Here is a 25,780-nt window from a genome sequence, read left to right as displayed (position 1 = left end):
TGCACACACATCCGGTAGCCCCAAGGGCTGCCGTGTAACCACACGCTCATTGCAACATGATTTTATTGACGGATTCGACCCTAGGCTCGGCGGGTCTGTACTGCTGTACCTTGCCGTCCCGCTGGGGAAAAGGCAGCTGAAATTCCCCCGTCTGCAGCCCGGATGGGAAGCGTCACGATGCACAAAGACTCATCACCCGGATATGGATGTGATACCACGGCGGATTACGGAGTACCTGTACTGTCCTTTATTCTGTGGCGTCTGCCATTCATGAGGGCGTTGGCGGATAACACCAGCCTCTGTTTTTAAGAATCAAGAGAGAGCGAGAAGAGGGGGGAGAGAAGAGAAAGACAACCGTGTTTAGTCGAGGGAATGGCAGGCATCAAGCTGGGCAGGGCCAATTGACGGACAATCTGCTGTCGGGGGACTGAACACGATCGTCAGACGGCTGCCGTGTCATCAGCATCACGGACTTCTTATTTGACGGACGGTGAGCCGCGCCCTATCATCCGGCTGGTAACTGGAAATGGCGTAGGGATGCTCGAGAGTCTGGTAATGACGGTTTGAAAATACACTGGATGCTCGGATCTCGGATCATGGACCATGGACCGTGGATCGTGACAAAAAGATGCCAACGTGTCAATTCACTAGTTTCTGTTCTGTCCTGTGCAACAAGAGTCGAGCGGCATCGGTCAAGGACCACGTCGGCGCGGTGAATGACGTGGACAGCATCAGGTCAGCGCGCTTAACCGGTCAGTCAGCGGCCTTGTCGGGATCCAATCGCGCCGTCTTCCGGCTGTTGGGGCGCTGATCGTCATGAAGCCTCAAGTCCAAGGAATGGCCACCGTGAGCGAGGGGCCCTTAGTGTTTGTTTGGCCTCAACGTTGTTTCCAGCCCTGGTGAAGCTAAGCCGGAAACTCGAGGCCCGTCGGATGTTGGTGCCGAGGGGCCAATGGTTGCTGGAATGTAGGTGGACGCCACGGATGATGGATGTTGTTGACGTTGCACAAAAAGTGTTGGCGCCACACGGCTCTTTTACCGTTGTCGGTGGATGCGAGGCGGTCATGGTCCGTGAATACCTAAGGTCTGGTACCTACCTGTCAGTCGATTACACCAGCCAAATGCCGGTCGGTTTCCCTGAATTATGGGCTGGGCTACTTCGCGGCGTTGCACTTATTCCCCTTTCGGCGCACTGTGTGGCGTCAGGCTTTGGGTGCAATCATGTTTCGACAGCGGGGCCACTTAGTAAGCCCGCAAGTGACTTGGCCGTGGCTGACCTGTGACGCAGGCGGCATTTCCTACCCGGACGCTGCCCCACTTGTGCCTTGCGCCGGGCCCCAGGACCCTGTGTGGCTCGCTTGGGCTTTCCTTGGCTCTGCTTGGCGCGCTTGGCGTGCTTTCCCCCCACCCCGGTTTCTAACGAGCCGGATCCGGCAGTTCAACCTTTGACCCACCTGCATGCCGGCGCGCCTGCTGCAGTCGCCGTCGCGGACCCTGCTTTATCGCCGGCACGGCAAAACAGCCCCGGACGCCCCGTCGGCATCTGCACCACAGGACGGCGGAGCGACAGCCCCCCCACCCGCCGCCTTTCCCCAGCACCGCAAAGGCTCCCCTCGCCCTCGCCCTCGTCCATCGCCTCGACCAGACCAAACCCCTGATGCTTTCTACAGCCCAGCCTGCCCTTGCCCTCTCCTCGGCATCCCTTCTAGCCGACCTGCTCGCCCGTCAACATCAACGTCCCGTCGCACCTTGACGAGACTCCCCCCCCCCCCCGCCAGGCCAGCCGGTCGTCCCTCGCAACCACAACAAATGCCGCCCACCCAACGGCCAACTCGAGACGCCGACGCCGCGGTGGCGAACCCCGTCGTCTCCCGGCCAATCCACCAACTCCGCTCGCATCATTCCCCGTCTGTGCGCAATCCACTTGAGCCGCACTTGGCGTGGCGCCACCCCTCTTTAGTAGGGGTCCCAAACACCGAAAGGCGTCTTAGGCGTCTTTTTTTTTTTTTTTTTTTTTTTTCTTCTTATCTTTCCCTCCATAATCCCGGCACCATGCGCTGTCGGGAAATGAAAAAAAAAAAAAAAAAAGGCGCCGGGGTGTGACTTTTTTTTTTTTTTTTCTGGGCTTACGGCTATGCTTCATCCAGCCTGGTGGGACGTCATGCTCGCGACGGGCGGATTCCGGATTCGCATTGCGATCGGCGCGCGCGGCTGTCAGTCGACATTCCAGTCCGCTGGGAATGGGCCATGACGCCGATCTGCCGCTTGCCGGGAGGGGAAGGCCAAGCTGCGGGCAGAAGCCATTGGGCGACATGTCTGCCGTTGATTGCGCGGTTGGCGGGTCGGCAGCTGCTGGTTTGAACTGCCGTGACCTGGCGTGCTGCTCTGCTCGCATTCCCTGTCTCGGAGCTGGACGCACGTCAAGCGCGGCTTGCATCATGTCGTCGCTGCAGAATTCCTGCTTCGTCCTGCCACGATGCCGGAATAGGGCTCGGCCCAACGATCGACAATCAGCAGTCAACGTCACAAGAGAGAAAAAAACTTGGCAGCTGGGCCAGTTGCGTCCAGGCCTCTGCGAGTATAAGAAGCAGCAGTCTCGTCTCGTTCAACAGTTGGAATCCAATCAAGCACATCTTATAATCTCATCCCTCAAGGCACTTTTACAAACACTTATCCACTCATCCATCGAGGCACTTATACAAACACTCATCCACTCACCCACTCATCTATCAAGGCACTTTTACAAACACTCCACTCATCCATCAAGACACTTATACAAACACTTCCACTCATCCACTCATCTGTACAGGTGCACAGACAAACTCCCACCAACATGAAGTTCCTCCCCCTCGCCACCGCGGTCCTCTCCGCAACGCACGCCGCCGCCCTCTCCTCCAAGGACATCACCCACGGCATCGACGACATCACCGCCCTCTCCTCCCAGGCAGAGAAGCTTCTCAAAGAGCTCTCTCCCGTCAACCTCTCCGCCAACCTCCCAGTACGTGAACACAACAAACCATGCCGTGCGTCTTTGCCTATAGAAAACGTGTTCGCTGACCTCGTCCCAGGCCATCTACGGCAACCTCACCGACCTGGTCAACGTGGTCGTCAAAGACATCAGAAACGTCGGCGCTTCCGCCAGCGTCGTCCCCAACAAGGACCAGCAGGACATTTGCCATGCCCTCGCAAAAGTACGTGCCACCCCAATCTTCAAGAGCCACCAGGGTCAAAACGCTGACCTAGCCCAACTAGCTTCTCCAAGCGCAGAAGAGCCTTGCCACTACCGTCAGCGGCAAGGAAAGCGTCCTCCCGGCTAGTCCCTTGAGCGGCGCCCTCGTCTCAATCATCAAGATTCTGCAGGGGGTAGTGGACAATCTCGCTGCCAGCGTCGTGGGCACCGCGCCCACGTGCAAGGAAGCGGTCGCGAAGGCTCTGCAGGATCTCGGCAGCGCCTTTGACCAAACCATCGTCAAGCTGAGTGACGTGCTGTCGCTGAGTGCCTCGCTGGGGTTAGGTGGGCTTGCCAACGTTAAGCTTGACCTGGGGGTGAAGCGTCGCCGGATCTAGTGGCTGGACCGCTCGACGATGTAAAATGAGCTGGGGGTTAAAGACTAGTTGGTGCAGGAAGTCGGAATTTTTTGACAGCATGCAACACGAATGATTGATTGATGATTGACGGAAACGATCGGTGCGCAAAACCACCAGGATGGTAGGAATGAAAGAATTGGAACAAAGTGCTCAAAGCAATGTGCGATACCAACAAGAACGAATCAAGTTGAAATAAATTGATATTCAAACTTCATCTACAACATTCTTGGAAACAGCTCTAACAAGTGCAAATGTAGACATGTTAATAAAAGGGGGGAAAAAGCAAGAAGACAAAAAAAAAAAAAAATTGACCGCTGTCTCGGCCAAGGGTATCTACGTCGCCCATAAACAACGCCCCATACTCCGGCAAATTCAGCATATCCCTCTCTAATGATAATGCCTGATGCTTGGCAGACCGTAGACTGTAAACTGTCTCCCACTCTGCTTTCCCCGTACTATGTATGCAACCGTCCAAATGCAAACCCAAATCTAAGATATCCGCACCCCTCGCCGACTGTCCCCAGGTTCACCAATTTCCCACAATCAATCAGCTGTTGTCGCGCTCTACTTGAGAACCTCTGCCAAGGCATCTTGGTCCACGATTTTCGAGGTCACTTGCGCTGGTGCTCCCTTTCGCTTTTGAGAGAACCAGTACTGCTGAAATCCAGGAATGGCACCAGGCTGGTTGATTCCGGGAACTCGAAGCCACTCCTTTTCCACGATCCGGTTCTTGGCCTTGTCCTTGAGCGCGTCGCTTTCAGCAGACTCGATGACGGGCGGGGGGCCGCCAGGGCTAGAGGTCGCGCTGCCTCCCCAAGGTCGCCATCCCGCCCATTTGCCTAGTGTTCTAGATGCCCCCTCGGATGATGCCGGACTCGAGGACAAGCTTTGCGCCGCGGGATTCGGGATGGCCCGTGCCGTCTGAAAGCCGGCAAAGTAGTCGCGCAACGCGGCATCGCTTCGTTTTGCTGATGCTCGCGACAGCGTCGGACGAGCCACCACGCCGGTCACGACTGCGTCGGCTCCCCCTAGTGGCCGCAAGGTCATCTGGCTGGGCCTGGATTTCAGAGTGTGGATATCGAGACCTCCGGTGAGTGACATGATGGACTCGTGCGACGAGGCACGATGCAAGCGTCTGGCGTGCATAAACTGGTCTCGAGAAAAATCCGAGTCCCCATCAACCGACGAGTCTTCCGTCGCCATCGCATCTAATCTGACACGCTCCGGGACTTGCTTCAGAGTGGGCAGAGACTGCTCCTCCTCGTCTTCTTCCTTGATGGTTTTGCCAGCGCAGTTGGAGTAAATGGTTTGGCAGTTTGGCGGCGTGTCTGGACCAGGATCTAGTAGAGACATGGCCAAGGATTGGAAACTCCGTTGCGACGACACGGATTGTCTCTGACAATGAGACGCGCGCCAAGTGGGCGACAGGGGATCGAAGCTTGTCGTGGGGGAAGTCACCGCATCCGAATCGTTCAAGTTGGAGTCAAAAACTCCGAGTTGTCGAGTCTGGGGCGAGCTGGGCACAGATGATGAGTTTTCCGACGACGGCTGAGAGCTGGCTTGCCATGGTGGCGGGTTCGGGTTGGATAACGAAGGAGGAGGCGTATGGTTCAGCAAACCGGGCGCGGTTTGACGAGACACTAGCCCCCATTGCCCGGACCTCCTCGGGGATGAGGGGGCTGAAATTGCGGCTGGCGTAGAGACGCCGGGGAGGAGGCTTTGTCGTTTTTTCCTTGGTCTTTTATGTTCATGCTTCGGCGCGAGATGATAATGGTGGTGGATATGCAGCTGTTGAGATAAAGACGGTGCATCGAGCATGGGCTCGAGTTCAGCTCGCAACGTTGACGGCGCGTTCGAATCTTGATGCGGCAGAGGCTGATGGTGCAATAGCTGGTCTCTCAGCGACTGGATTTCGTCGTTGGAATTCATCAGCATTTCCCGCAGCTCGGCCATGCCCAGCTGCAGATTGGCATTATCTTGCAGCAAGTCCTTTACAAAGTGTCCGACAATCCTGCTGCTGTGCTTTTGGTCTTGGAGAGACTTGGTGGCAGCAGCCCCCTTGAGCCGCCCAGCAGCGGTATCCAGCTGCTTCTCGATTTCGCGCTGTCGCTCCATTCGCGCAACAACTTCGGCATGGCGATCGCGTTCCTGGCGGGCTTCCTCTTCCATGCGTTCGAGCTGATCCTGCATGCCCATGATGCCGCGCTGCGCCTCCTTGAAGCGTTGGGCGTGGGACCTAGCATCGTCCTTGGTGGCAATGAGCTCGTTTTGCAGCCGGTCTTGCTCTTCCTCCAAAGCGAACAGGTGGCGCTCAGCATCAGCCGCCCGTTTCGCAGCCGTCTCCAATCGAGAGACTGCTTGTTGCGACAAGAGAAGGCTGGACTCGAGCGTCTTGATCTTGAGGTCGGAATCGCAGAGAGTGTTGTTGAGAGCCTCGAGTTGTTCTAGCAGGCTTCGGTTCTCCTCTATTTTCTTGGTATTCTCTAGCGTGAGCTCCTGGTTGTCCATTTCCAAGCGCTCAATGCGGGCGTTCAAATCGAGTCGCTGTCGTTCCGCATCTGCCATGTACGCTTCATGTCTTGCAAGTAAAGCCTAGAGGGGGCACACATTAGCAAACAAAAAGGGCAAGACCGCATACAACTAACGAATCCTGGCCACAGACCGAGAGCTGGTCCATCAACAGAACAAGATGGAGAAACAAAGAAGAACAAGAACAAGAACAAGAAGAAACATGGGAAGAATGTGAAACAATTGTCCATCAGGCCGCGTATAAGTGGGTGTAGACACTGGTGGCGTCACGGTCATCTGCAAGAGAGACAAAGACGATGAAACGGCAGGAGTGACATGCTGATGGGCTGGCTGGGCAAAATGAGCACTCGCGTTACAGCGGGCGAGAAATGTCAAGCGCCATCGACGGCAAGCTGTCGGGGCAGGGGGGTCATGAAGCCAAATGGGAAAGGCGGGAAATGGCAAAAAAAATAAAAAATAAAAAGCTGAGACATCAAGCCAAAGGTTACACCAGAGCACGTACCTGGCCGAGTTGAGCAGCCATGTGTACATCCTTCTCGACGGATTCAAGAATGGAGCTGTTACGTCGCAATAGCGCACACTCATCGCTGCCGCAGCAGCAATGCAGAAGATGGGCATGGTTTTGCTGTCGGCGATGGCGTGCCTGAAGACTCGCATCAGGCGTCCCGTTTCGGGAGCGTGAAGCCATGGTCCCCTATCGGTGACGCCAAGACGCTAGGCGCCTTCCAGGCTTGGCTCAACGTCGTCAGATGGGAAGCTCGGTAGCAAGCACCATGGTCCAACAGGCGAATGGGCAAATGCGCAGATGAAGCTGGGAGGAGAGGGAGGATAGGGGGCGCGTAACGGCGAGAGTCAGGCAGCTTCCAACGACGTGAAGCGGTGGAGGGTCCGGAAAACTCGGCGGTCGGCAGTCGGCGGCGGGCAGCGGGTTTGTGTCCTGTCGTCAAGGGGCGAAGGGATATGAGACATCTGTAGGCGGTAGGCGAGTCTCAAGGGAGGAATAGGGCGCGGGCGCGGGCGAGGGCGAGGGCGAGGGCGAGGGCGAGCAGCGCGTAACGATGATTAAGAAGCACGTCCACTTGTCGAGTTCGGAGACCTGAGGGTAAAAAGATGTTCAAAAGATGTTCAAGGCTGCTCCATTAGGTAGTCGCGTTTGGGTGGGGAATAAATGCGTAGCAAATGAGGTCGCATGTTCAGTCGGGTCAATCTCGAGGATGGAAAAGAGGCGGTTGGGTTCCAAGTCGAGCTTAGGCTGGGCAAGGGAGGGGAGGGGTGGGGATTGACACCCAAGACGGGGCTTGCAGCCAGATGTTTGCACAGCAAGGCTACGTACGGCGCGCGACGGAAGCGGCAAAGGGGACTGCAATGAATGTCGGGATCGAGACGGGCCATCTGCCTTTGGGCACGGAGAACAGTCAGTTGCAGTCGAGGAGACGCTGGCGGTGAGAACTTGGCCAGACTCGTTCCGGCGATTTGTCGAAACCGGAGTTGAGCAGAAGGCGAGGCCAATCAATCGACGGCGCTGCTCCACCTAGACCAGCACCTGGCGGCTCGAGGTGGCAGCTGCTGGCAGTTTGAACTTCTGGGCACTGGGCAGCGGGTGCTCGCGGGTGGGTTCGCATCAATATGCAACCCAAACAAGTCAGGGCAAGGGTTGTCCAAGTCGACCCAGCATGTTTCGGATGCAGGCAGAGCGTTGCCATGCATCAACGGGATGGAGCCTGGTGATGGATGGCCCGGCCGTTTTGGGCGGCTCACGCTGATGTCTACGGAGTAGTCAGTTTGTGGTCCCCCAAATCCATTCAATGGTCCCCAGGCCGGCCTGCCTGGGCGGCCTGAGAGCTGCCACCAGCCACCACCAGCCACCCCCAGTGAGGTGAGTGAGTGGATCGATCATCGGATCAATCAATAGGCGCCCAAATGCAGATGCAGTTGATGCATTCCGCCGAGCCCAGCCTTGCGCTCATCATTTGAAGACTCCCCCCCCCCAACTGCCAGCCTCTCGACTTTGCAAGTGTGCATGTGCATAGTCCCGAGCAAGCAGGAAAAAAAAGGCTGAAAAGGACGGTGAATACTCGACTTTGCCCGGTCCGCTCGATTCATCGCCGCCACGATGGTTTCGTCTTGCGATTGCTGGTACGGGGTACATACTAGCTGGCAACCACTTAGGTACTTCCCGTCTCTGCCATGTGGGTGGGAGGGTTTGTGTCACCGATTGCCGGTTCGTCAGCTCAAGCAGCGGCCGAGTACTGTACTCCGTACGGCACACGGGATCATGCGTGAGGTCGTGCCATCTGCAATAAGCCGTCGCGTCATCAGACTCATCACCAAGGAACCCCCAGATAGGTAATTTTTCGCCTGCCAATGGTCGCTGCTTGCGAGATGCCCGCATCTGCAGCATGCACGCGAAAGTACAGGTACATGGCGGCGTGCGGCGTGCGCCATCATGATTGGAAGTCAAAGGGACCTGCACTCCGGAATGTAATGTACGCAGCATTCTGTACGGACGTATTGTCTGTCATAAACTCATGCAACCCCGCTCCCGCTGGCGCTCCAGGTCCACAAAACAGCGGCGCAGCAGCCACTCATAGGGCGCGCCATTGTCATCGTCATCACAAGTCCTGCTGGTCCATGACGCACGCAGCTTTGGCCAGCTTTGAGCAGCTTGGGGCTTCGAGGTGCACCAAGCCAAGACAATTTTTGGGCTTGATTCTTCCCGGAATACGTGTTGGCTTGCCGAGAGGCGCCTGCCGTCTTACATATTATTGCATCATTGATGCCCCTCTCCTGCTCGACTCCCCTGATTCGAGCCATCTTCCAGCCACGGCGAGTTTGGTACTTCGCTTCGACTGCACTTTGACGGCACTTTGACTGCAGTATTCACTCACTCGACGCAACTCATCCTGGCCTTGCGCCGTACATAACCATATCCTTCTTCTCTACGCCTTTGGCCCAAGGTCAACGTTTATGCTTCGTCGTGTCCCCCCCTTGAATGCTGCTTTCCGCTCGGCACGCCCGATTGTCAAGCTCATCATTCCTAAATCTGCCTACTCGTGCACTGCTCCTCTAGCCATGGCCCAGGAATTCAAACTCAAGGACTTGACGTCCTTGTCTCTGGCCCCAGGGTCGAAGCAGGAAGTCGAGGTGGAAGGCATCGAAGGCGGCAAGGTCCTGTTGGTGAATGCTGGGGGCAACATTCAAGCCATTGGGGCCAGATGCACACATTACGGAGCCCCTTTGGCAAAGGGCGTCTTGTCCTCTGACGGTCATATTAAATGTCCATGGCACGGTGGTATGCCTCTGTCTCTGCCTCTGCATCTTTCTCCCCTTTTCCCCTTTTCTTCTTCTTTATTTCTTCGCCTTCTTACCCCCCCCGTTATCGCGGCTCATTCAAAATGAAAGATTTGCTAATTTTATTTCTCCGTCATGGTTCAAGCTTGTTTCAAAATCTCAAACGGAGACGTTGAGGAAGCGCCTGCTCTGGATGCCTTGCCTGTTTTCAAAGTCACCCAGCGGGACGGTAGCGTCTATGTTGCAGGTGACGAATCGGCAATCAAAACCTCCAAGAGAAGACCCAATTTCGCTTGCAACGCCGCCGCATCGTCGCCAGGCAACGTCGTCATTATTGGTGGTGGCTCCGGCGCCCTTGGGGCTGTCGAGGGTTTGCGCGAGAACGGATTTAGCGGCGGCATCACTGTGATTTCAAACGAAGGCTACTACCCCATCGACAGGCCCAAGCTGAGCAAATCTCTGATGAGCGATCTGTCAAAGCTTCAGTGGAGAGACAAGAGTTGGTATGACAGCGGAAACGTCGAATGGGTGGACGGCGAAGCTACCAGCGTCGACTTTGCTGCCCGCACGGTGACGACCAAGAGCGGCGCCAGCATTTCCTACAACAAACTGATCATCGCTACCGGCGGCACCGCGCGGACGCTGCCAATCAACGGATTCCGACTGCTCGGCAACATCTTCACCCTGCGCAACGTGCACAACGTCAAAGCAATTGTGGAGGCTATCGGCGACAAAGGCAAGAAGGTTGTCATTATTGGGGCGTCATTCATCGGCATGGAGGTTGCCAACGCGACATGCAAAGACAATGCTGTTACCGTGGTGGACGCGTCCAAAGTCCCCCTGGAACGGGTGCTCGGAGCAAAAGTTGGCGCTGGTATTCAAAAATCGGTCGAGGGCAAGGGCGTCAAATTCTACATGGAGGCAGGCGTTGAGAAAGCCGAACCGTCGACATCAGACCCCTCCAAGGTCGGCGCTGTCGTATTGCAAGACGGCACCAGGCTCGAGGCCGACCTGGTCATACAAGGTGTCGGCGTGGCTCCGGCAACTGAGTTCCTAAGAGACAATTCCATACTTCGTCTGGAGCAGGATGGATCGATCCTGACGGATGACAACTTTCAGGTCGCAGGTCTGAAAGACGTCTACGCTGTTGGCGACATTGCCACACACCCCTATTCTGGTCCCGGAGGGGAAGGCAAGCTGGTTCGTATCGAGCATTGGAACGTGGCTCAGAACTCCGGCCGACACGTTGCGCACCACATTGTCAACCCGGCGACGAAGCGAAGCCACTTTGTGCCGATTTTCTGGTCGGCGCTCGGCGCTCAGATGCGCTATTGCGGCAACGTGTCCACCGGCTGGGACGACGTGATTGTCGACGGCGACCCAGCCGAAGCCAAGTTTGTCGCGTACTACACCAAGGGCGAGACGGTTGTGGCCATGGCTAGCATGGGTCGAGACCCATTGATGTCGCAGACTTCGGAGCTGATGAGGTTGGACAAGATGCCTTCAAAGACGCACTTGCAGGGGGGGATCGATCTGATGGCTATCGCGGTTTGATGTGTGCTGGGGGGGGTGAGAGAAAGGTGGCATCTGTCGGGACGCGCTGGGGCAACTATCCCTGTAATGAAGCTGGACATGTGCAGCGTACTTGAGATGTACGAAATATAGGACAGGACAGGACATCTGGAGGTTTGCAAATGGAAACTGCCAATGCCAATGCCAATGCCACGGCTTGGCCAATGTGCGAAGAGATGCACTACTGGCACTGTATTCACACTGTCCACAAGCACTGCTGGTTTGACTCCATTTTCCCCACTCAACAACCCCCAAGAAACTTATTCGCCCTTTTTGCACGCAGGCACTGCTTCATCACGTAAACCAGTATCCTTTTCCCATGGGATGCGTAACCACTTCGTCATATCTCACAAGATGCCTATCTACCCTGTGCACACACACGACCCTGGGTAGGGACTGGGAACTCGGCACACCAAGGCTACCATCTCTAGCACCTGATGGACTTGACAGCAAAGGGAAACCTGGACCACCCCTTTGTGTCCATCTTGTTGGAGATGCCGCTGCATCCATTCTCGCTAAAGATGTCACAGGATCCCCAGGACGTGACCCTCCCCGAGATAAACGGCCTACCATCTGGTCCACGTCAGCAATCGCTTCCAAGCCATGCAGGTCCAACTCACCGCCTGGCACGAGATTGTCGCAAACCCAGGCAGAGCTGACGGGGACGCAGTCCCTAAAGCGAGTCTGCTTGCATACGATGAGATCCTTGGCCAAGACGCAGGCCGCGAGTCCTGCGGCTGCCACAAGCAACTTCATGTTGTGAGCCTGATTGAGGGAGAAGAAGGAGGGGGAAAAAAAAGTGAAAAGAAGCCTTTAGTTTGTACTCGACACCTGGCCAAGCCGGCAAGGTTCAAGTGGACTTTATACCTTTTTCCTGGTGGCGTTGGTTAGGGGAAGTTGCTGTGGAAGGCGAGCTGGCGTGAGTTCTGTAGATCCTTTCCGCTTGGCTGAATTGCTGACGGGGAACTTTTTTGAAGCCTTAAGTCGTGAGGATGCAACTTGCAGCCAATAAATGTCGGCGCGTTGGACAGAGGCTGAGGTCCGGGATGGATGGTTGCCACGACCGGGTCAATTGCCGTGAGACTCTGTGCGTCAGATCCGGACGTCATATTTGCTAAACGGTCACGAGAGGTCGGGGGTTTGGATGACTCGTCACTTGCCAAGAGCTGAAATTGGCCGTCTTATTGACGGATGTGGGAGTGAGAATTTGGCCTGGATTCGTTTCTCTGCATGCCGACGACTCCGACATGAAGCTTTATTTACCACGGGCAAGGTGAGTCAGTCAAGATGTCAAATTCGGCGTGCGAAGTTGCCTAGGAATACATTCACATCCATGTCCACCTCAAGCTCCCATAGGCTTTTCACCTGACAGACCAGCCCGCTCGGTAGGGCTTATTCAAACCTGTCGTCTCTTACATCACAAAGCCCTCTGGATGTCGTCAGCCTCGGCGGCAAGGGCCCCGGCATCGCTCTTGTCCAGAGACCAGTCGGCCCCAGCCCTCACGAGCTGAGCATGCCTCTCGCTTCTCGGTTCCACCTTGAGCGGAAACTTGACGGGATGGGAAACCAGCCCCGGGGTGAACTCGAGCCTGGGTTGCTCTTCACCTTGCACCCCCGCGAGGGTGAAGGTGGCCAATAGTCGGGCAATTGTCACAAAGAGGCTCTGCTCAGCGAGGAACCGGCCGGGACAGATCCTCCGGCCGTAGCCAAACACGATGTCTGCGGGGTCCGGCTCGTTTCGCGGCGCGAGGTACCGCTCGGGATCGAACGACTCTGGGCTGGGGTGCGTCTCCGGGTCGCGGGTGAGCCACCACAGCGAGACGAGCAGGTAGGCGCCCTTGGGGATCAGGTAGCCCTTGTAGTGGATGTCGTCGGTCGTGGCATGGGTGGTGTTGACCGGCGCGACGGGGAACCAGCGCAGCGCCTCCTTGGCCACGGCGGAGACGTACGGCAGCCTCTCCTGGTCCTGCAGGCCGGGGAGCCGGTCGGGGCCGACGACGGCGTCGATCTCCCGCTGCGCCTTGCGCTGGACCTCGGGGAACATGGCCATGGCGAGCGCAAAGGCGCCCAGGACGCCCGCCGTCGTGTCGGCGCCGCCTCCGTACAGGATGCCGGCGGCATCCTTGATGTCCTGCTCCGAGGTCGGGTCGAGCGTCCGGTCGCCCGAGCGGGTGTTTTCCTCAACGAGGCACGAGACGAACGAGGGGCAGTGGGCGCCTGCCGCCATCTGCTTTCGGACGAACCGGTAGGGCGCGTTGGAGACGAGGTCGTTGACGGCGCGGAACTGGCGCGCCGTGGCCTTGAATGCCAGGCCGGGCACGAGCTTCAGCGCGGGCACCACGTCGACCATCCAAGAGAGCGGCACCATGGTCTTTGTAAAGTTGTCCATCATGCGGTCGATCAGCTTGACCAGCGGGTCCGGGCTGTCGGGCTCGATGGTGTACCCGTACGTCATGTGCAGGATAATGGCAGAAGCTTCCCTGGACAAGAGAAAAGAAACAAGTCAGTTCACGACACGTACGTACGTTCCAGCGGCCGATTTTCTCCGTCTCTTTCATTTTTTTTCTTTTTTTTTTCTTCCTCTTGTTTCTTCTTTTGTTCCCTACGTTTTAAAGTGCTCAAACAGCCCCGCCGGCTCAGTCAGGACGCGGAAAAGAAGACGCCGCGACTCCTTGTCCTGGATGCCGTCGAAGCGGCGCGAGAGCCTCCCGGTGCCGAGGTACTGGTGCATCATCTTGCGCTGGCGGCGCCAGCGGTCGCCGTACGGGGAGCCGGGCAGGAACCGATCGAAGCCGGACATGGTGACGAAAGCGGACCGCGGCCGGTCCGAGGTCCTGGTGGACATCTTGTCGAGGATCTGGCGGGCGTCGTCGCGCCCGTGGATGATGACGACGACCTGGCCGAGGGCGGTGATGGCGCTGACGGGCCCGTAGCGCCGGAACTGCAGCCAGTGGGCGTACTCGGGGGCGCCTCTCGGGGGCAGGGAGAGCACGTTGCCCAGGACGGGCAGGGGTTTCGGGCCGGGGGGCAGGGGCGCGCCGCCGCCGGGGGGGGTTCGGCGGCGCCAGTGGAGGACGAGGTAGAGGGCCACCGAGGCGGCGACGAGGACCACGGCGGAGTGCATGATGGGGCGGGCCGTGGAGTTGTGCTGAAGAACGGGGGGTTAGCGGGGGGATGATGCGAGAGAGAGCGTTGGGAGACGATGGCTCGTCGGGTTTTTATATGCGAACGGGCGCGTGCTGCTGGTGGCGTGGAAGGCCGTCGAGCCCCGCGAGATGGTAGGATCGCTGGCGATCCTATCCTATCCCATCCTATCCGACCCAATCCACGTCGCGATGCTTGTCGCACCGCAGGCCCCGGCGGCAGGACTTGTCTTTTCCTGTCCAAGCACATATATGCTGCATCCAACAAGACGGACGCGTCCGTTGCAGTCATTACGAAGTCATTGTTTCTCGACAATCCCCTCCTATTGGGCGCTTAGGATTCCGGTGTCATCCGATGATGTACGCAATTGCCCGATATCAGGTATTGTCTATATATAGGCTAGGTACTCTCGGTATTCGGCAATTCCTCATGGACGACATGACGACAAGGGGCTGCAAGCGCTCCCCCCGCATATATTGACCCCGCTTATGATAAGCGGCGTACTAGTACTTGGGTGCGCCACACGCGCCGATCGGGTGAGCCGGCCGCGCTGCCCTCCCGACATGCTGCTTGGGCGAAGTCTTCCCCGTCGTCCGGATGTACTACTCCGTACAGCCGCGGCACAAAGGAGCCATCTGTCAAAAGGCTAAGCGCGAGTCTAGCGCAGGAGAAGTGTAGGGGCCGATCCTGGCAGGCCCTGTCCTGTCCGATGCCACAGGCGAAACACCCTCTACACCGTTCCATTTCCCCCCTTGTCACCTGTCACAGGGCGGGCAGGGCGCTGCCACTATAGCCGCTAGCGTACGCGCCGCTGCGGGGCTCAGCTCAGCTCGGGAGGGATGCGGTGCGGTGCGGGGCCGCCTTCCGATCCGCGATCCGCGCTCCGCTGGCCGTCGATCCGCACGGACGCCCCCGTGCAGCAGTGGGTCCTGTAATAGTTACATCCCTGTACTCCGTGGATAAGGGGTTCGTCGAGAGCCAAGTCCACTAGGCACCTGGTAACCCGCCGATCACGCGGTAAGCTAGGCCTGAGACGGAAGCATCTACGGAGCACGGGGGATATTTATAGGCGCCAGCGAGTATCGTTTCGCCAGCGGCAGCCATCTCCAGACCAGCGGCAGCCTGGGAGCGACGCCGTCCCCGTAGCCCCCTTGGCTTTACGCCACGGCTTCAGCACTGCGGCGGATGCAATCACCTCCATCTGGGACTTCTACCGCCCTGGGGCTGCAACCGCGTCTACCTCAGGGGGGTGAACCCCCCCCCCCCCCCCCCCCCCCCCCCTACTGCATCCCCAGAACCGGCTGCTGCGTGGTTTGCACATGCGCTGTAAATAATAGCCACGGCTATCAAAACTAACTTCTCACCGCGGCCACCCGCGTGGGAAATAAACCAACCCGCAGACGCCATCACGCGGTTCCACATTGCCCCAGCACCAGACTTCGCGTCGTCGACACATGATCCACCCGTCCGACGGGGACAGCCGCCATAACCTGGCAAATCCAAACCCCCGGCGTCCTAAACTATCCCGCGCGCTTATATACACGGCGGGCCGTGCCCACGTAGAAACGACAGGAGAGACCAACCGCCCGTTGGGGGGGAAGGGTTGGCCCCAGCCGACGTGCCGTTTCTTTAGCGTTGGCTCACGCGCTCGGCCGGCTCACCGGTTAACGAGGAGGCGGGGGCCGGTGCCCGCAGCGCCGGCGGGCTGCGCGACGGGCAGCATGTGCATGTACCTGAGGGGGGAGTTGTCCCTCTGCGGAGGGTTCGCGCCGCGCGCGGCAGGGGCAGGGGCGTTGTTGGGCAGCACCAGGGCGGAGGTGGCGGCGGCCAAGAGGGCCGCAGGGAGGAGCAGCTTCATGACGGCAACGAGGGCGCGGATAGGGGGCTTTTGTGTTGTGGGCGCAAGAGACTCTGCGGGGATTCAGGCAAGGCTCGCGAGGGGACGGCGACGACGGGGGCTTTATGTGGCCGCGCAAAGGGGCGGGGGGATGCGCCACCGGGCCAAGGGGGGGACGTGAGAGGGCAATGGCGCCGAGATTGGGCCCGGTCGGGGGTCGCGGTGCGTGGTGGTTGGCTGTCTGATGTTGCATCGAGACGTCACGTTGGGTGCTGCGGCCATCTGCCCGTGACCCGGGCTTCGGTTCCGGCGTGTCAGTCAGCTGGGGAGCTTGGCCCCTTTGCGCTGCTTCGTGGGGTTACATTCTTCTACGGAGTAGGGAGCACGCGCCCCCCTTTCCCTTCCCCCAAGCGTCAGAGATATGTACATGCATGGTGTTGCGAGCAGCGCGCGGCGGTAGTGTGAGCGCGTGCCTAGGGGACCCGGCCGCCCGTTCGGCCCCCAACGTGGCGCGCGCACTCGACGAGAAAGCGCCTCTCTAGAAACGCCCTAGTGCGCATGGTGGTTAGTGAAATGTTTCCCCCGGGGGGAGTTGAGCCGGCAGCGAGGGTTACGCACATTGCGGCCACCAGCGGCACGGCCGAGGCCGCCATCTTTGCCAGCGCCGGGAACGGCTCGACGGCAGCCGTCGCGGCGACGCCCGTCCGGCGCACCACCACCAGCGTGCAGAGCGACAGCGACGCCGCGCCCGCGGGCACGAGGCCTCGCAGCCCAAACGACGACCTGTTCCCGGCGAAGAAGCGCCGGATGAACACGGCGCTCCAGACGATCCGGCACAGCATGTTGACCATGTTGGCCAGGATCAGGCCCTGCGCGCCGAGGCCCAGCACGCGCATGAAGAGCACGGCCGATGCCGCAAAGGCGAGCGAGAAGGCGCCCATCCACACCGACTGCCGGTGGATTTGCGCCTCGGTGGCGACGGACGCGACAAAGGCCTCGGCCAGCCCGTTGAGCGCCAGGAAGGGCACGTAGTAGCAGTAGACGCCGAGCACGTCCCCCGCCCCGTGCTGGGACCACTGCCTGCCGGCGACGATGGCGAGCAGCGCCGGGCACGCGGGCGGACCGACGCCGACCACGATCGCCGAGAGCAGCAGGTACAGCCTCGCCAGGGTGCGCAGGCTCCGGCTGGCCTCCTCGACGGCGGCGGCCGCGGGCTCGGCGTCCGCGGCGGAGCCGGCGGCCAGCAGGCTGGAAAAGTAGCGGCGGCTGCTCTCCTCCACCGGCTGGAGCACCAGGCGCGCCACCAGGCCGCCGTAGTTGTTGGCGAGCGCGTACGTCCCCTGAACGGCGGGCGTGGAGAGGAGCGAGACGAGGAACGTGTCGCCCTGCGTGAGGACGTGCTTGACCACGCTCTGGGCCGTCATGCTGGCGGCCAGCCGCACGGTCGGCTTGCAAAAGTACGAGGCCGACAAGCCGTCGCCGCCGCCGACGGGCCGCGGCGCGAGGGAGAAGCCCAGCGCGGACGCGAGGCCGCGCCCCGAGACCAGGTAGACGAGCAGCAGCGCCGCTCCGTACGTCAGCTGGCCCAGCGCAAACGGCAGCACGCCCAGGCTGGCGCGCCTGCTCGACGCCCACACGGCAGAGGCCAGGACCACCGCGCACCGGGCCAGCGTGGCGACCGACTCCGCGGCCGCCCGCGTGCCAAACTGCAGCCTGGCCTGCATGAGGACGAAGCACGGCTCGGAGAGCAGCTCCGTCAGCGCCGCCGCCCCGTACAGGTAGACGCTCTCGGTCAGATAGGGCGTCTCGGCGGCCAGGCGCGACTCGCGCGCGTACGACATGTACAGCTTTCCCAGGGCGGCGCTCAGGACGGAGCCGAGCAGGACGGCCAGGTAGCCGAGGTTGACGACGGCCTGGCACCGGGCCGCGGCATCGTGGCGCTGCGGCGGCGGGCTCTGGCGCTGGATGGCCACGCGGAGGGCTTCGCGGGCGAAGAAGAGCACCGAGAGGTAGTAGACCTCGAGCTGGGTCGACACGCCGAGCAGGGGCGCCGTCAGGAAGCGCAGGAGCAGCTGGTTGACGACAAAGGTCAGGAGGCGGGACGCGAGCTGGAGGAGGATGAGGAGCGAGGCGGCTTTGACCATGGAGGGAGGGGACGGCGCGGGCAGGGGGGCTGCGGCGGCAGCGTCGGCGGCGTCGGCGGCTGCTTGGGCGTGGCCTGGGGTGTTTTCGGCCCTGGGCCGCGCCATGGTGGTGCTGGATGTCGGAGGCAGCTGTTGATGGGGTCTGGTCTGCCGAGTCGGTGATGTTGTGATGTTAGTTTGGGAAGCCAAAGCCTGGCTTGTGGCTTGTGGCTTGTGGCTTGTGGCTTGTGGCTTGCAGCCTGGCGAGTGGGTCCTGATCCAACAGTCTTTAGCTGGGATATATGACATATCACATTCTGGCATCTGGCATTTGAACTTTGGCGGACTCTCTGTTCTATTTTTTTTCCCGTCCTCAAGAATGCTACAGCTTCATGTTCTACCCAAGACGCGCTGTACTGTATCCGTATCCCAGTAAGTAAAACCCACGTGATGTTACCGCCGGCGCACGCAATATGTGCTGCAAGACAACCTTTTTAGCCTACCGGCTGCTTCCTCTCCAGCCAACGCTCCGGAAAACCCCTAGTCAAACGTAATCTTGGTCGACTTTTGCGTCATGTCCACGTCCTTGAAGAACGAGCCGTACATGTCGTGCGTCTTCTTCTTCACCGTCGTGCCAAACTTGAGCAGGTCCTCGGGGACGGCTTGGTTGGCGCCCCGGAGAATATTCACCAAGCTGCAAAGACGACAGGGTCAGTCACGGCAAAGCAACAAAGCGGCAGTCGGATCCGGGGCCGGCAAAACTTACGAGCCAGAGTGCGCCTTGTCTTGGATGGTGAACAGCGTGTGCGCCTCGCCAGTGTTGCCGGCGCGTCCAGTGCGACCTATGCGGTGGACGTAGTCCTCGATTGTCAACGGGAACTATTGCAGATTCGAGTCGTCAGTGGCCATTTTAGTCCGGGGGGAAAGGAGAGAAAAAAAAAGAGAGAGACAGAGACAGAGACAGAGAGGCAGCCCCGAAACGTACCGTGACATTGACGACGAGCTTCACCTGCGGAATGTCCAGTCCTCGAGCAGCAACGTCGGTAGCAACCAAGACGGGAGTCTGGCCCGACTTGAAGGCTTCCAGGCTCCGCGTACGCTGCTCCTGCTTCAGGTCGCCGTGGATGCCGCCCACCCGGATGCCCTTGCGGCTGAGAAAGTTTTCGATGCGAGTGGCCTCCTTCTTGTACAGGCAGAAGACGAGGATGCGGTCGTCCTTTCTCTTGCCCTGCTGGTGCTGCTTGAGGATCTGCAGCAGGCGAAACTCCTTGTCCTTGGGGTCGACCACCTCGACCCGTTGCGTGATCCTCGCGTTGGCCTGCAGCTCGACGGAGCCGTTTTCCGTCTCCTTGCCCCCGGAACCGATGGTGATCTTGACCGGGTCGACCATAAAGGTCGAGGCCAGCGCCTGCACCGACTGCGGCCAGGTGGCGGTGAACATGAGGGTCTGGCGCCGCTCCCGCGGGGCGCACGCGCCGAGGATCTGCTTGATGTCGTCTTCGAAGCCCTTGTCGAGCATGCGGTCGGCCTCGTCGAGGACGGCGAACCGGCATCCGCCGAGGTCCACCGTGCCGTCGGACATGAAGTCCTTCAAGCGGCCGGGGGTGGCGACAATGATGTCGGCGCCCCGGCCCACCAGCGCCCTCTGCTCGTCCTTTGACGAGCCGCCGAACAGGCAGACGCACTTCAGCCGGGCAAGCGCGGCCAGCGAGGCCAGCTGCGTGTGCGTCTGCATGGCAAGCTCGCGAGTAGGGGACACAACGACGGCCTTGGTGGTCCCCTTTTCCCCCACGGCCGACACGGCCTCGACGCAGGGCAGGGCAAACGCCATGGTCTTGCCGGAACCCGTCTCCGCGACGCCGACGACGTCTCTGCCGGAGAGGGTGGACGGCCAAGACGCAGCCTGGATCGGCGTCGGTGCTTTGAAGCCGGCGAACGGGGAGGGTGTCTTCTCGAGCAAGTTTGTCGCGGGGAGGTGCCGGAACTCGGTCACGGGCCGCAAGGCCGACGTCTTTTTTTGCGGGTCGGTAATCGTGACCTGGTTCGCGGCCAGAAAGTCGTCAATGTCGGCTTGGGGCACTTCGGACAGACTCATGGTCTGGGTGTAGACGCCTGCCAGGACGGAGCCGGAGCCGGAGCCGGAGCCGTTGCCGTTTCCAGACAACAACAAAGCCTGCTCATCCTTGTTCCGGCGCTTCTTCTCGGGTGCCTTGTCCTGCTGGGGGGCGTCGTCGCATGTGTTGCTGGTTTCAAGCGACTCCTCAGCCTCTCTCAGCTTTTTTGCCTTTTTCTCCTTCTTCTTGGCCTTTTTCTCAGCCTTGCTCGGGGCTTCGGGTTCGATAGGGTCGACATTCTCGACATCAGCCTTGGAATCCTCCTCTAGCTTGCGCTTCTTTGCTGTCTTGTCCTTCTTGTCCTTCTTGTCCTCCTTATCCTTCCTGTCCTTCCTGTCCTTCTTCGACTGGGCCTTGTCGGAAACGTCGTCGCCATCGCGAAGCTTGGACTTTTTCCTGGGGCGTGTTGGCTCCTCCTCGACAATTGCGTGCTTCGTAGCGGCCATTTTCCGATTGAGGCGGTCCCTAGGGCGAGACGATGCAAAACCTCAAGGCCAGGCTGCAGACAGAGACCAAGACTCCCCCATCCCCAGGGCGGTGGGAGAAAAAAAATTATCTTATCGACAGGGTCTCCGCCAGCAGCTCGTCATTGGCTGCGCTCTTTCAGACAGGGGCGACGGCGGGCCCGAGGCGTCCACACGGTCAACTTCAATTTGGAATGCACTGCGTTTCTTTCCCAAGGTTCAAACGCACGAGCAAGCAGAAATACTCGCCGTTTCCGGATTCTTGGCATTCCCGCCAAATAGGTCTCTTTGGACCAAAGGCTAATAACCAAGCTCGTAACCGTCTCAACCGCTGCGGCTTGCACCGTGCGCCCGGAGTACTCCGTACTGGGTACCCGGCTGGGACCTGGCCCCGGCCCCATGGCCAAGTCCCAAGGTGGGGCTCATCCACCAGAGCCGCAGGCCCAGCCTGCCTGCAGGGACTTGATTGGCTTACCTCCCCTCCTCCCTTTGCGACTTGACGAGCTGGATCCAGCTCACGACAGCCCGTTGTGGTCTTTGCCCTCAAGCCAGGTGAGATTGGGCTCTCCGGGCTCGAAACCGCTCGCTTGGAAGCGTCGCAACCGGCCGTGTCCTCGCTAGTCGCTCCGCGCGCTCAATCCCACCATGGCTGCTGTTCGACACGACACCGAGGTGGTGCAGGTGCAGTCCGGCCCGGAGGACAGGGAGGAGACCATGAGCGCCAAAATGGGCGTGTTTCTGTAGGCTGCCTCTTGTTTTGCTCGTCTCATTGCCCAGCATCAGCCGCGCTGACCGCAATGTCGCCTGCAGACGGAAAAACCTCAACAAGGGAGAAGTCGCCCTGAAGCATGCCATCGGCCTCGGCGCCCAGCCCAACGTCGTGCCTGAGACGGGGTCGGTTCTTGATGGACCTCCTCGCCCGGTCCTAGTGGGATGGCATCCCGTCGGTGGTCTCGCCGGCAAATGGTTCTCTGAGCGAACCGGCCTCGGCAAGTTGATTACCGACAAGATCAACAAGTATCCCGACCCGACGCAACACTGGGCTGTCCTGGTTGGCGACTACGCCCATCAGTTATGGATGGTGAGCTGAAACCCGCAATCTCCCACAACAGTATGTCAAGTTTTTTTTTTTTTTTTGCGCCCATCTGCCGCCTTGCTTAACTGAGCATCTGTTCCAGGATGAAAACTTTGACATCATCTACACCAACCAAAGGGTTCAGCATGAAGAGTGGCGCACATTCCACGTCGGCGTGACGCGCTTCAACGATGATGCTACCAGAAGAGCGGGCAAGTTTACCCCGATTTCCCTACCTCCTCAGAAATTTGTGTAACAGGCTGCCGCCGCGTGTGAGCGCTAACCGTCACAGGCGAGTCCGTCATCCAAGCCATTCGAGAGAAGCAGCCGGGATACAACCTCATCACCAACAACTGCCAAACCTACGCCCTGCAGCTTCTCGACGCCATCAAAGTCGGTGCGAGAAAGGAGTTCGCCACGACACTGGCCGTATACGAAAGACTAGTTGGCCCGGGAAGGATCAAGGATCTCTTTGTTGAAAGCCAGCCGCCAGAGGGCCAGCCCGGATCCCAGGGTTCTTTCCAAGAAGGCACCGTTTCTCTTGCGTCGCAAGTCATGCACGACAACACGACGCAGTTGGACACGGGGGTGGCCAACGGGGATAACGAAAGTGAGACACAGGCCGACGACGCTGATGGAGCTGCAAATGGGGATAGGGGGATGGGTGAGGGTGATGATGGCAAGCCAAGCAAAACTCGCAAGTTTTTCAATCGATTACTGAAGCGATAAGGCGAAGTGTGACGAGACTGCGGGTCATGGGACTGTCAAGCTGCCTGGAACACGTTGGATAGCTATATAGGCGAGTTATCTCGGCTTCTGCCTGCTACGTGTCCACGTGGGCTCGTACGAGATGCCGCATTGTCCCTTGCTGCCGTGAATTGATGCGTCGTCCTCTCTTTAGTGTGGCGAACAAGGTGAAACAAAAACACCCGAGCCAGTGCCAGACGTGACGAACAGCCAGAAGTAAAGGCTAGGGAGCACCTTCACCCCAATCGCTGCAAAAGAGTATTGGCCAGGCTGCCGTGCTGGTGTTGAAACCCCATTTGCAACTTGTTCATCTCGCCCCAAGTCACGCAACACTAAATATAAAGCACTTGTGACTTTGGCAGCACAAGACTGCGACGAGGGTCCAGCTTCCCTGCTTGTGCACCATTCCCGGACCACCATGTCGGAAAGGCAAATGGGGGCGCCCTTGATCAATAAAGCCAGTGCCCAAGGACAATGTTCGCCATCTCTTATAGGACTTGAATGCTGTTTGGTCTCGAGGCATGCGGTATGGACCGTGAAGGAACTTGGATATCCTGGCCCTTGGATTACTTACGAGATGAAACGGCGTTAATCACATATTTCTGGAGTAGACCTGCTCGTCGTTGTGACCTATGGAGGCCCAGAGAACTTCAAACGATGAGGAATGGGGGCTCGTCGAGATCTTCTGGTGGTTCTTTCGACGGCAAGCGGTAGCTTTGTTGAGACTCCAGTGCAAGAGATGGCGAAGGATGGTCTAAGGGCTCTGTTGGAGGATCTGGCGGCTTCGCTGACGTGCTGTGCGGAAGCCGAGTCGGGCGCTTCTATCTAGGCTAATGCCGTATCCCGGGCCCGGTGGCACCACCAGGCCGTGACCTTGACAGCACGAGTTTCGGACATGTATTTGGCGCAAGTTCTACTGGAAGCGCCCTTGCAAACTCCAAGCACGATTCTTTCGAAAGCCTCTCCAGTGAAGGAAGCGCCAAGGACCCTGGAGACTTTAAAAGCAGCCTTGGGACTCTTGGGTGGAAGCAAGAGCAGCAACTCTACCAGCGGCCGGCCAAGCAATAACGATTTCAGCAAGTCGCCAAACTTGAGCTTCCGGTGAGCACGCTAAAGAGCAGTGATGATGGTGGCGGGTGAGCGAAACGGTGTGTGCCTTGACCGCTTGCGTCCAGCTTCTGCAAGTCTTGGGAAAGAGATGAGATCGAGACGTTTGCATTATGTATAACATGCCGGCAGTTCTAAAGCGCGACCTTGCGGATATGCGACTTGCTGGAGCCACTTGGTTCGTCGCTGTGCAACCATGAATAGGCCCAACCACGTGTCCGCCATTTGGTCAAACCGTCAGGTAGCAATCTGCGTGCCAGGGATTCAGTGTGCTTGTAGGACACTCATAGCGATTCGTTGCTTTTATCGGCGGTTCATGCGAACAGCTTGGATATCCGCGAGCAAAATCAAGAGTCTGTTGTTGTTCGGCCTCAAAGCATGCAACCGGTACAAATGGGGGGCTTGTTCAGGGTGTCGCTCGACTTCATTTCCTGCCAAATCGCATCTTGAAACTTGGAAAGGCGGCAAAGGATCTCCCAAAATATAATTGCCTTGGCGACAATGGAACGTTGCAGCTCCCAGCCAAAGCCCCAACTCTATGGATTGGGGCTGCGACTTGCTTTCTACATCCAGTGGCTTGCAACATCCTGGTTTAGATGTATCGGCCGCGTAGATGTTACCAATGTCTGCCTACTAGGAGTGTGCCTCTCGGGAAGCATGTGTCTCTCCCTGTTGGCGCAGGTCATGGAAAGTACCGCCCGTTCTTCTGAGCTCTACATCATGGCCATGCTCACGATAGGTGGCCATATACTCCTCGTACCCATCTATGCCTGGAGGGTGATTACATGTTGCAACAGCAGTTGGGGTGCTCTGCATCACTCGCAGAGTCAACGCATCCCACGTGTGCTGCGCGTGGTGGATTTTGTAACCGTCGTCGTTGCTTCCAGCGTGGCAGTTTGGCTATTTGCTGTGCGTTTGCCGGAGCCAGGCATGTTCTGCAACGAGTATGGGTTTCTGTTCGGGAAAGCGTCCATGAGGGATTGGTCCTTTGCTGTGTCGAATACTGCCCTGTACATTTGTATCTTGGTGGTATGCGTGGCTCTGGTGCTGCTCAGATGGGTATGCCTGCTTCATAAAGTAAACAGCCGGCGTTACTCGCGCCTGAAAGAGAGATGTCGACGGTGAGTCTTGCAAAGACTGGTGACCTGCGCGATTTGGCTCGACAAGCTGACTCGTTCTCGAACCACATCGACATAGAACCAGCCACGCGCGTTATTTGGCCTCTGTTCGCGTCTTGTCGGATACCGTCGTGTGGGCCATGCTTATTGCGACCATCGAAATGACAATCGTATACAACGACTTGGGGGCAGCGCAGGACTTTGGTGCAGCGGCCCAGCTTTTTGCTTTCTCGGCCACCCTCGTGACGATTGTTCGAGCCTGGTGGCTGCGCTTCAATGCCGACGGTGAAGGTAGCAGCGAACGCGTTGCCCAGTATTACAGATGGCCGGGAACATATGAGGAATGGGCTGCCGCTCGGGAGAACATGCACGAATATCAGCAGGCCATGGACGCGGCGAGGGACAACGAAAGGCTGCTGCGGCAATGGAGGCGCCAAGTGCGCAAAGCCTATAGAGCGTGAGTGGTCGAGTCCAAGGTGTCTGTGCGGGAGCTGGCATGATTTGGGCTGACAATGTTCCAACTCGCCAGTAACTACCAGGGCTTCGAGTCGTAGGGTTGGTGGTTGATTTGGAGGTTTTGGCGACACAGCGCGTCCGAGTCGGACTTGAGGAGCACTAGGCAGCTTGCAAAGAATTTGTATACTCCGCCAATCGAGTCATGCGAGCTGCAGCTGTTTTGAAAAACCAGCAGAAGGCCACGAGTGAATCGGCTGGCCCGCCCGATTCGAAGGCCCACCTTCGAGAGGTTGGTGATAATTTGACGCTGGTGACAAGCTCTCAAAAGCCGGAGAATGGTTTGCGACTGAATGACTCGAGCTTTCCTTCTAGATGGCTGCGTGGCCATGCATACTAATAACCGATGGAATCTCGCTCGCTGTATGCCTGAAGGCTAGAGTCATGCCAGGGAAACGAGCAACGCGCTATCCCTTTTTTTTTTTCCGACAGAATGTACGTACTGTGGCGCAAGTCTGGTGTGCTTGATCATATCCAGGAGTATTGGTAATTCGAGATTTTCCATGTTCGTTTTCGGGTATTTTGTGTCCGCACATGTGCGTCGACAAGCATCCAATA

At 58.6% G+C, this 25,780-nt stretch overlaps 9 protein-coding genes across 9 annotated transcripts; 5 read left to right on the top strand and 4 right to left on the bottom strand.

Moving 5' to 3' along the window:
• Window positions 1–2,833: 2,833 nt before the first annotated feature.
• On the top strand, window positions 2,834–3,567 carry UV8b_04802 (uncharacterized protein; the record flags this gene model as incomplete). The annotated part of the gene is made up of 3 exons (XM_043142300.1): window positions 2,834–2,998; window positions 3,069–3,191; window positions 3,253–3,567. 3 exons carry the CDS (start codon window positions 2,834–2,836, stop codon window positions 3,565–3,567), a joined length of 603 nt encoding a protein of 200 aa, XP_042998234.1.
• A 585-nt stretch (window positions 3,568–4,152) lies between these two features.
• UV8b_04801 (uncharacterized protein) lies at window positions 4,153–6,805 on the bottom strand (the record flags this gene model as incomplete). Its single annotated transcript, XM_043142299.1, has 2 exons — window positions 4,153–6,180; window positions 6,620–6,805. 2 exons carry the CDS (start codon window positions 6,803–6,805, stop codon window positions 4,153–4,155), a joined length of 2,214 nt encoding a protein of 737 aa, XP_042998233.1.
• A 2,279-nt stretch (window positions 6,806–9,084) lies between these two features.
• UV8b_04800 (uncharacterized protein) lies at window positions 9,085–10,962 on the top strand (the record flags this gene model as incomplete). Its single annotated transcript, XM_043142298.1, has 2 exons — window positions 9,085–9,409; window positions 9,554–10,962. The coding sequence occupies 2 exons, from the start codon at window positions 9,085–9,087 to the stop codon at window positions 10,960–10,962; spliced, it is 1,734 nt and encodes a 577-aa protein (XP_042998232.1).
• Window positions 10,963–11,299: 337 nt separating this feature from the next.
• UV8b_04799 (uncharacterized protein) lies at window positions 11,300–11,743 on the top strand (the record flags this gene model as incomplete). The annotated part of the gene is made up of 1 exon (XM_043142297.1): window positions 11,300–11,743. The coding sequence occupies one exon, from the start codon at window positions 11,300–11,302 to the stop codon at window positions 11,741–11,743; it is 444 nt and encodes a 147-aa protein (XP_042998231.1).
• A 654-nt stretch (window positions 11,744–12,397) lies between these two features.
• UV8b_04798 (uncharacterized protein) lies at window positions 12,398–14,104 on the bottom strand (the record flags this gene model as incomplete). The annotated part of the gene is made up of 2 exons (XM_043142296.1): window positions 12,398–13,460; window positions 13,587–14,104. The coding sequence occupies 2 exons, from the start codon at window positions 14,102–14,104 to the stop codon at window positions 12,398–12,400; spliced, it is 1,581 nt and encodes a 526-aa protein (XP_042998230.1).
• Window positions 14,105–16,434: 2,330 nt separating this feature from the next.
• Window positions 16,435–18,210, bottom strand: UV8b_04797 (uncharacterized protein; the record flags this gene model as incomplete). Its single annotated transcript, XM_043142295.1, has 2 exons — window positions 16,435–16,510; window positions 16,580–18,210. The coding sequence occupies 2 exons, from the start codon at window positions 18,208–18,210 to the stop codon at window positions 16,435–16,437; spliced, it is 1,707 nt and encodes a 568-aa protein (XP_042998229.1).
• Window positions 18,211–18,624: 414 nt separating this feature from the next.
• On the bottom strand, window positions 18,625–20,644 carry UV8b_04796 (uncharacterized protein; the record flags this gene model as incomplete). The annotated part of the gene is made up of 3 exons (XM_043142294.1): window positions 18,625–18,778; window positions 18,851–18,963; window positions 19,070–20,644. 3 exons carry the CDS (start codon window positions 20,642–20,644, stop codon window positions 18,625–18,627), a joined length of 1,842 nt encoding a protein of 613 aa, XP_042998228.1.
• Window positions 20,645–21,307: 663 nt separating this feature from the next.
• On the top strand, window positions 21,308–22,466 carry UV8b_04795 (uncharacterized protein; the record flags this gene model as incomplete). Its single annotated transcript, XM_043142293.1, has 4 exons — window positions 21,308–21,402; window positions 21,473–21,743; window positions 21,841–21,949; window positions 22,030–22,466. The coding sequence occupies 4 exons, from the start codon at window positions 21,308–21,310 to the stop codon at window positions 22,464–22,466; spliced, it is 912 nt and encodes a 303-aa protein (XP_042998227.1).
• A 1,782-nt stretch (window positions 22,467–24,248) lies between these two features.
• Window positions 24,249–25,263, top strand: UV8b_04794 (uncharacterized protein; the record flags this gene model as incomplete). Its single annotated transcript, XM_043142292.1, has 3 exons — window positions 24,249–24,712; window positions 24,789–25,166; window positions 25,239–25,263. 3 exons carry the CDS (start codon window positions 24,249–24,251, stop codon window positions 25,261–25,263), a joined length of 867 nt encoding a protein of 288 aa, XP_042998226.1.
• Window positions 25,264–25,780: the final 517 nt, after the last annotated feature.

This window comes from Ustilaginoidea virens, chromosome 4 (genome assembly GCF_000687475.1).
Source record: "Ustilaginoidea virens chromosome 4, complete sequence".
In the NCBI taxonomy this organism is placed as follows: Eukaryota; Fungi; Ascomycota; class Sordariomycetes; order Hypocreales; family Clavicipitaceae; genus Ustilaginoidea; species Ustilaginoidea virens.
The sequence above is the reverse complement of the archived record's forward strand: the minus strand, read 5'-3'. Positions and strand labels throughout refer to the sequence as shown.